The 10017-nt window shown below is 37.7% G+C and overlaps 1 protein-coding gene across 2 annotated transcripts in view; it reads right to left on the reverse strand.

Annotated features, from left to right (window-relative positions):
• The window catches only part of EIF3E (eukaryotic translation initiation factor 3 subunit E), a 45168-nt gene extending 36075 nt beyond the window's left edge, over positions 1 to 9093 (reverse strand). Inside the window, exons 1-3 of one of the 2 annotated variants that reach the window (XM_025395297.1) lie at positions 8910 to 9093; positions 3936 to 4050; positions 2002 to 2119 (exon numbers count right to left, since the gene is read on the reverse strand). In XM_025395297.1, coding sequence (XP_025251082.1) covers positions 2002 to 2119; positions 3936 to 4050; positions 8910 to 9083 — 407 coding nt within the window. In that variant the 5' untranslated portion in view covers positions 9084 to 9093. Of the gene's footprint in view, positions 1 to 2001; positions 2120 to 3935; positions 4051 to 4248; positions 4969 to 8909 lie in introns of those variants that run through there. The other variant, XM_025395298.1, reaches the window with a different exon arrangement.
• Between the last annotated feature and the right edge of the window lie 924 nt (positions 9094 to 10017).

Here is a 10017-nt window from a genome sequence, read left to right on the forward strand (position 1 = left end):
TGTAAGTATAATAAGATTACAAGTTTTTAACACATGATCCTTTCATTTATCTCTAATTCAGTACCTATTAAGCTACAAGGATCCTCTTTTTCTAACTGGTGAACATATCTACATTCATCTTATTCATACTTTGATCCCATAACTTCCCAGTCTTTGAGTGACTGAACTACAACATCCTAAATTTTCTGTTGTAGTCTAACAACTGGATTATTTCAGGTGTCCCTTTGTAATCACCTACATGTGACCTGAAGATCTAAAACTACTTATTCTAAAAGCATACAAGTAGTTTAGTATAATATATAGTTCTGCCTATGCATGTAATGTGTGTATATATATATATCTCTGTGTGCGTGTTTTCCTGCATACAGTCATCCCTTGGTATCCCCAGAGCATTAGTTCCAAGACCTCGCCTACCCCCTACTCACCAGCCCCCTCAAATACCAACATCTGCAGGTGCTTAAGTCCCTTATGTAAAATAGCACAGTACTTGCATGTAAACTATACACATCCTCCCATATACTTTAAATCATTTCTAGATTACTTATACCTAATGCAACGTAAATATCATATAGTTGTTGTTATACTGTAGTTTTATTTGTATTTTTTATTGCAGTATTGTTATTTTTTAGGTTCTTCTCCTGAATATTTTCAATCTGCAGTTAGTTGAATCCACAGATGCAGAACAGAGAGTTGACTGTATTTATATGTAGTATATGTCATAGTATAGTATAGTATGCTATAGTATGGCACAGCAATTGTGTATTTGTTGCTTTTCTAAAAATATCTGGTAACATCTTCACAAATCACAAAGGAAAACTTAAGAGCCAATCTCCAAAAATTTGGTTTAAACACATAGAAATTAAAGGTATAGCATGGCAAAATATCCAGCAATTCCTCAAGTGAATTCAATGGTAGCTAGGATTTATCTCAAATGATAATATTCAATTTTAGTAAGAGATTTTATTTTTAAATGTTTCTAATAACCCAAAGGACTTCTACCCGTGACATGTACTAAGTCAGAGTAAGGCAACATGCTTACGAAACAGTAAATCTATTTCCAGGTAAAGGGAAGTTAGGAATAAAATAATCTTATCAGCTCAAAACTACCCTCCTTGGGCGAGGCATGGAGCTTAGAAGGGTATGAAAGAATGTAGCCAGGAATAAAGTGAACTCAGGTTTCTCTTATAACGAGTTGTGCTCTAAGGCGCTAGGTATTGCACAGGCACAGGGTTTCTTTTTTATTTTTTCCTGAGATGGTGTCTCACTACGTCACGTACTTTGGAATGTAGTGATATGACACTGACTCATTGCAACCTCCACCTCCTGGGCTCAAGCCATCCTCTGACCTCAGCCTCCCAAGTAGCAAGTAGCTGAGACTACAAGCGTACACCATCACGTCTGGCTAATTTTTTGTTGCTTTTATTTTTTTGGTAGATAGAGGGTTTCGCCATGTTGCCCAGGCTGGTCTCGAACTCCTAGGCTCAAGCGATTCACTTGCCCCTGCCACCCCAAGTGTTGAGATTACAGGCGTGAGCCACCACACAGTGGCACAGCGTTTCTTAATGGACATTTTGAGTTAGGTAATTCTTTGTTGGGGAGTAGCGCGAGGGGTGCTGTCCTGTGCACTGTAGGATGCTTAACAGCATAACTGGTCTCCACTCACTAGGTGCCAATAGTACCCCTCCAGTTATGACAGCCAAAAGTATCTCCAGACATTGCCAAATGTCCCCAGGAAGAGGGAAATAGGAGATGGAAATTCTGTAGCATAATCAGTACAGATAAGTACTAAAGAAGTTTAAAAAAAAAAAAAAAAGTATTAATATTAATATTTATTAATTATATGGCCCCTACAAAATAAGGATAAATGAACATTTAAAAATGAATGAAGCACTCATTTAAACCTATGAACTTTTACTATGGGATACTGGATAAAGTTTGAATTAACATTTGTATTAATCCAGAAACGAGAATTTTTCAAATTCAAAATTAAGAAGAGTTTACCTGGTTGACTGCATTTGCCTCGTAGTTTCTGGATCTTCAAACATTTTCACAATTGGTTCTGTTTCTGCCTGAAGCTGTTTCAGTTGTGCAACCACTGTGGTTCTTTTCTCTCTCAAAGCTAATTAAAAATGCAAAAGAGTACTACAATGGGCATGTTAAAGTGTGCTACTCATCATGAGAATGTCTGGAAATTGTTCAGAGTATTTAAACCATACATACATTTATTTATCCCCAATATATTCATATGCCAGGGGCTACTCACTCAGAAATGTCCCCCATCCCTAATTTCTTTTTTCTAGTAATACAAAGCCACAAAAAGGAAAAGGGAATCCTCTTCCTACTCTTAAGGGAAACTGGAGAATATACAGCCTTGGGGTGACAGAGGTGAAAGAAAAAAAGGGTAGGACCCAATTATCTATCATTTAATTCTCCATTGCAGAAATTTCATTCCAAGTGTTTTTATATTTGTTCCCATTTAATTTTCTTAGGTGAATATTATCCAGGAGTTTTTGAACAAAAACTCAGAGGGGCTTACATATTACTATTACAGGCTATCCACTAGGTTGAATGGAATTTAAATCCATTAAATAATCTCTTTTAACTATAAATCCAGCTCTACAACCTCTCAAACCAAATTCTATTGTTCCTTTTACTATACGATGAAAAGGTGGAGAAAACTTGCACATAACCAACTCTGGTAACACCTTAATGTTTCATTAAGAAACTAAGAAAAAGGCCGGGGGCGGTGGCGCCACGCCTGTAATCCCAGGAACTTGGGAGGCCAAGGCAGGCTGATCACGAGGTCAGGAGTTCGAGACCAGCCTGGCCAAAATGCTGAAACCCCATCTCTACTAAAAATATAAAAATTAGCCAGGCATGGTGGCGCGTGCCTGTAGTCCCAGCTACACAGGAGGCTGAGGCAGAAGAATCACTTGAACCTGAGAAGTGGAGGCTGCAGTGAGCCAAGATCACGCCACTGCACTCCACCCTGCCTGAGGGTGAGAGACTCTGTCTCAAAAAAAAAAAAAAAGAAAAAAGAAACTAAGAAACAGTTTCCTTTTTGTTTATATATGACAAACTAAAGAAGAGCTACTGTTGTTGCAGGAAACTACAAGTCAAACAGGTGGATTATGTTTAATGTAATAATTTCTGCATTACATATTAGAAAGTATATTCTAGAGCAGTCTTTCTCAAACACAGGAGAAGATCTATGATCAAATTTTGAGAAATGCCAATTTAAACAGAGTATACTGTATTTCTCTACTGCTAGAATTCTTGGAATCTTTAAAAATGTAATGTGCATTGAAGAAATGACACAGAAGTATTTCCCAAACTTAGAGAACCACTTTTTTTTCTTTTTAAGTAACGTTACCACAGAAAGCAAGGGTTTGGAAAACACTGTATCACAGTAGTTCTCCAACTTGAGTGCTAGGCCTCACTTAACAGTTTTGATTAAGTAGGTCTGGTGTGTGGCCAAAAACCTGCATTTCTAACAAGCTCTCCCAGGTGAACTGATGACGGTGGTCCTGGGGACCATATTTGGAGAACAATGTCTACACTAGATGCCTCAAAATTAAAATAAAAAAAAAATCTCTAAGGCTCACAATGCAGTAACTAAAAAAGGTAGCAACCCAAGAACTGTAACATTCTCAGATAATTCTAAGGAATGTGAATCATAAGCACAACTTTGATGATACATACTATGAACTGAAGGTATCTGATGACCATATTTTAAAGTAGTTCCACATCTTTCACAGGGAAAAAACAATACACTTCAGAAGACATGAAACCTTTATATAACTTTTCACCCAAAGAACATTAACATTCAAATAATAATTAAGTCTTTTGGCTAAAGCTCTCTTATAAATCATAAAACTTTAATACACATATCCTCAGGTCACAAGACAAGCTTCAATTCTAATGACAAAACTTACCATGAGGAATATCATCAGAATAAAGGTTTTTGTATACATCCATAGCAAAGTCTACCATGTTGGTATCACTAAGAAGGTCCAATTTACCTTGCAATAATTCCTTTTCATTATATATCTGAAAAAGAAGATAACTTTCTAATGAATATATTTAAGTCCCCCAAATAAACTGATTAATACTAAGACTAATTTACCTGGAAATATATTTCAAGAAATACTTTATAAAATACGATAAACTATTAACTTCCCCCTCTTGTAATAATGGCAAGCAATATGGCAAGCAAACAACCCACAGACATAAAAGTATTTTACTTACATAAAATTTTTTAAATGAAGAGAATTACTATAGACATTCCAACCTCCTTCTGATTTACATGATCTTATTTTTTATATGTCCCTACAAACCATCTCTTATCTTTTCTAGGCAACGCTGTGGATAAACAAAATCCACACCATCTTTTCTGTAAAGCAGAAATAGCTGTCACCTCTCCATATCCAGGTAATCAGTAATAAACTCTAACATGCTTCTCCATCCACACTGCTGAAACAAAAACTACACCGATTTTTTAAGTCAACCATGTCAGACCAAGCTTTTGCTTTGCAAAGGGTCCAAAAAACATAATTTAACCTATAGTACAGGGAGCAAATAGATACATATACAAACTCACATCACCATGAAGTGTGCTGAGTAATATATACAGATTCTACAAAATATTCAGGGACATAAATGCTTCAGCAAAAGAAGAGATTTCTGTACTGAACTTAATTTTGCAAGGAAAAAAAATCCAGGCAAATGCCACAATATTTCACTGCCCGCAAGAAGTAAAGATGAAGGTGGTCAAATGGTATTTAGCCATAAGAGCGAAACTGAACCTTCCAAATTACATGCAGAACTCCTATAAATGAGTAAGACAAGACAGACCATGCAATTGAAATGGCTAAAAGATAGGCACTTTGCAAAAGAAGACAACGAAATGGCCAAAAAACACATGAAAAGGTTCTCAACTTCATTAATCATAAGTAAACGCATATTAAAAATTACAATAAAAATTTTAAAAATCCTGACAGTACCAGTGTTGCTATGGATGTAGACTAACTGGAACACACTCTTCTGGCAGGAATAAAATCACTTTGTAAGATTTTTATCTCCCAAAGCCAAACATACTTTTTGATCCAGCAATTCTGTTTCGAGGCATCCAAAACAAACGGGTGCATATAGTCAAAGTGCACTTCCAAAAACGTATACAGGAGCACTATTTGTAATAGCCAAGTCTATCAATGTTAAAATGAGAAAACAAACCACAGCATACTCATGAGACTAACATTCGGCACTGAAAAATCAATGAACTACTTCTGCTATCCTAAAAACATGATGACTCACAAACAACGCTGAGTGAAAGCAGTCATACAAAGCAGTACATGGTGGTAAATGCTTAACTCCACATATGTAAAAATCAAAAACAGGCAAAATGAATCATCAGACTACAGCTTACCTTTAGAAGGTGTGAGTAGTGACTAACAGGGGTCAAGAGGAAGGTTTAAAGATGTCTGTAATGTTTTATTTATTAATCTAAGTGGTGGTCACATAAATGTATTCACTACTCATTTTGAAAAAAAATGTATCATTGACCAGTACATTTATATTTGTGTACTTCTATGAATGAACGTTGTATCTGATAAAATTTACCAGAAAAACCTTAACTTCTCATCACTTTGCGCTATAGAAACCGTAATCTTAAATAAAAACATTCTTTTCCAAGCATGCAACCTCTCCTCACCACTCTATTAATAACTTTTAATTTGCCATGTCTCTCTCCATGATAGATTCAACAGCCCTGCTCCTCTACCATCAGGTGTTAACTGACCTGTTCTGAAATCTACATCTGCCTCTCAATTCTGCCTCATAGGCAGAAAGCAAATACTTCAGACTTCATATCAAGAAGCAACAATTGAAAATACTATATAAGTACTCACATGAAAAAGGAGAATCAAATTTCCACAATTTTTTCATGAAAAAAGGTTAAGAGGGTAAAAGAATCTGTTAAGAGGTATTAAATGACAAAGTCATGAAGGTTCCAATTCAGAGCCCAGGGTCCTAAATATTTCACTATCTGGCCTGCTTCACATGAAAATAAAGAGTGAGAAACGAATATGTATTCATTCAATCATTTATTAAACAATCATAAAAAGCCTTTATGCCAGACTCCATATTATGTGCTGAGAGCACAAGGAAGCTTCTGCTCTCATAAGGCTTATATTCTCCAATGTAACAAATATATGAAATTGTTTTTCTCTTGGTGCAATACAATAGTCTCCCCTTATCCACGAGCTAAATGTTCCAAGACCCCCCCAGTGGATGCTTGAAACCGCAGATAGCCCCAATCCTATATTTACTGTTTTTTTCCTATACACGCATACCTACGATAAAGTCTAATTTATAAACTGCGCACAAGAGATTAACAATAACAAAATATAACAATTAAGTTAGCATATACAGTGTGGATACATTGGACAAAAGGATGATTCATGTCCCAGTCTAAAGCAAGGGAGCGAGACAGATTTCATCCTACTACTCAGAAGGGCGCACAATTTAAAACTTACGAATTGTTAATTTCTGGAATTTTCCATTTAGTATTTTTGGACCGTAACTGGAACTGCAGAAACTGAAACTGCTAAAGGGGTGTGGGGGGCTGCTGTATCCTCACATAGCAGGATCACTGACTCTATCCTAACCATCTAGCCTTCAAAACTCAAAGTCTCACCTCCTCAAAGTACTCTTTGCTCACCGAAGATAACAGAATCTCAATTTTGATAGCACCCTACCAGTACCTCTTCGACATTTATTACTTTTTACCTTATATCAAAAATATTCAACTCTAAAGGATAGGTAAGTTTTTAGTGGTGAGATGTCTGGGTTTTATCTTGGATTTCTCACAGTTACATGGCCCTATACAATTAACCCTTGAACAACAAGGGTTTGAACCACACAGGTCCATGTATACACGTTTTTCCAATAAAAGTTACACCAAGTGTGCTTGCCTTTCCTGACTTCCCTTCCACTTCCTCTACTTCTTCCACCTCTGCTACCCCTGAAACAGCAAGACCAACCCCTCCTTTTCCTCCTCCTCAGCCTACTCAATATGAAGACAATGAAGACCTTTATGATGATGTACTTCCACTTACTAAAAAGTAAGTGTATTTCCTTATAATTTAAGACCACTTTCTCTAGCTTACTTTATTGTAAGAATACAGTATATAACACATACAACACAAGACTGTTCATGTTCTCGGTAAGCCTTCCTGTCAACATTGGGGTATTATTAAGTTTTGGGGGAGTCAAAAGTTCTAACGGATTTTTGACTGCAGGAGTTCAGCATTCCTAACCCCTGTATTGTCCAAGAATAAAATGTACTTAGTAAATGGTAATTAAATACTCCAGCATCTGTCTTCCTCTTGGTATATTACAGTCATCTTACCAACATTTTCTCCAAAGAGGTGGGTATTGGACAGTTTTTCCCACTGATTCTCAACTGCCTGCAGTTCATAGTTTTCGTCTAGCCCTATGAAAATCTAATTTACATTTACATATTCCTCCTTTCCTTCTGTCTGCCATTAAAAAAATGAAATTATAAAGAACACAAAAATATATACAGTTCAGCTAGTTCAGAAGTACTTCTACAAGTAGCTGGTAAAAAGGCTTTCAAAATATGGCACTTTTACTAGATCTTCTGTCCTCACTTTTCCAGAAAAGAAAACAATGCAGATGGGAATGTTTTACTCAAGGTCTAAAATACAGCTGTAAAAAGAAGAATCAAAGCAAAAATATATCTTTTCAAGAGAAAGTTTTACATGACAAGACATTCTTGGACATTTACTGAAAATGATCTTAGCCGTTACCTAACATCAACAACTTCAGAGTTGTCTATGTTTAGAAAAGGTGCATAGGAATATGAGGATTATACCTGTCTAACGAGCCACAACCACCTGGTAGCTGGTTTTGTGGGACGTTTTTGTTTTATTACTTTTTGTCTTTTGCTACACAAAATCCACTCCCCAAATCTAGAGTTCCCTAAGTAGACTTATATTGTAGTCTGCTTCCAGAAACAGAATTCACTTATTTTTCTGGCCAAAATTCCTTCATCATTGCAAATTACTTTGCATTATTAAAATACATCAATTTCCCAATAAATTCACGGTATAACTAATGTCAATTTTCTTTTAGCCAAAACTTTCAAGTCCAATAAAACTTTTAGGACCGACATACGCTTTAAAATGAAGTTCCAGAATTACACATTTATGCACAATATCTTGAGTAGATAATTGAACATTAACGACCAATTCAAATCACTTGAAGTCAGTACAATGTACACACTGGAAAACACATTTAAAGATTGTGGAGATTTTTTTTGGGGGGGGGGCAGGGGAGCGCCGTCCTCATCTGACGAAATATGCTGTTCTAGAAAGTCCTACTTATCAAAGACAAGAAAACGCAAAGAACTCACAACCTGATGGAAATTAAAGCGCTAGATACTTATTTTAAGCGTAAGAGAATCACTCTAAACGACAAAAAACCATAGCCAAGCCCAGGCTTCCCACCATTTCCAAAAGAAAAATCAAAAGCTCTAACAACACTCCAGGTTGTTTTAGAAGCCGGCCTGTGAAGCTCTAACGTTCTCTATAAAAACCAGCGAATCACCAACTTCCGAGAACTGATGCGAACGTCCCTCTGGCACTGACACCACAGTTAGTGAAGGAGACGTCTTTTCTCTCTCCGTAACCTCCCTCCTCACTGCCGAATACCGCGGTGCTTCTTAACTGAGAAGACGCTAAACTACCGCAAGATCCTTACTGTCCGTCCAGGAACCAAACTCGCGACCGCCTCGCACGTGTCAGGCCTAGGGCTACAGACACCGCCTTTCGGCCTTGCTCAGCAACTCACCCGCCTCCCCGCCTTCCTCGCGCCCAAAGACCCCTCACCTCCTTTACAGAGAGAAACTCAAGGAGCGGAAAGACTAGATGCCGATCCAAAAAGTGCGCGATGCGAGTAGTCAAGTCGTACTCCGCCATCTTGCCAAAGAAAAGGGAGTCTGTGCTCACTAAAACTTTATTGGTAGCGCCGACAAACGAACAGACAGATCCCGTACTGCGCATGTGCCATGGTAAAACTGGGCTAAGGAAAGGGGCGGGGTTTAGCCTGGCAAGCAGAGGACAACGACGCATGCGCGCGGGTTGTCCGACCCCTTTGCGTTAAGGCGCGAGTGACGGGAACAGTTCCCTCTATCTATTTGTAGGTTTGTCAGTATTCTCTTTTTAATGCTGGCCTTCGATTACCAGTCAGTGGCTTGCAGTCTATTCCGTTAATAACTAGTGAAACCTCAGAATTGATTGCTGAAGCAATGTGACTGCATTGGGATGCGGCAAAGGAAAAGATGAGAAGGGCCCTGATCTCCAGGAAGTTGCATACTGGGAGGAGTATCTAGGCTTTTTCATTTGGCATACGCTAATCGTTTTGTAAGCGATTGTTAAAGTGAGGGTGGGTTTTTAGACAAATAAGTGAAAAAAAATTTCAGATATAGTAAGAGCCATAATTTGGTGGCGATGGTTGGGTTGGACCTATTTAATTAGGATGATTAGAGAAAACTCAGATGGGAATTAAGAAAATTAGAGAAAAGTCTGATAGAGTAACAAGTTAGCTGAGAGTTGTAGTAAGAGAAGGAAGTGATTAAAACTAGAGCCAGGGTAAAAACATGCTGGTTGAAAAGTACAGCAAAGACAATGACCATGAGACAGGAAGGGACTTAGTGTGTGGCGTTTCAAAAACTGAGTGGCCTGTGTGTACTGGGGAGTAAGGTTAAAGAGTTTGACAAGGGTCAGGTCATGATTATGGTAAGGAATGTGGAATTTTTTTCTAAGTACTCTGCAGTGTCCTTTGCTAGTTACTTCTCATCTTTTAGGCCTTTTCATTTTGAAGAGCCCCAGGGATCTTGGACCTCTTCTCCATCTAGACCAATGCCCTATATTGATAACATCAAGCCTAATGGCTTTACATGCAGTCCGCACAACTCCCAAAATATAGCCGCAACAC

This window comes from Theropithecus gelada, chromosome 8 (assembly GCF_003255815.1).
Source record: "Theropithecus gelada isolate Dixy chromosome 8, Tgel_1.0, whole genome shotgun sequence".
Lineage (NCBI taxonomy): Eukaryota > Metazoa > Chordata > Mammalia > Primates > Cercopithecidae > Theropithecus > Theropithecus gelada.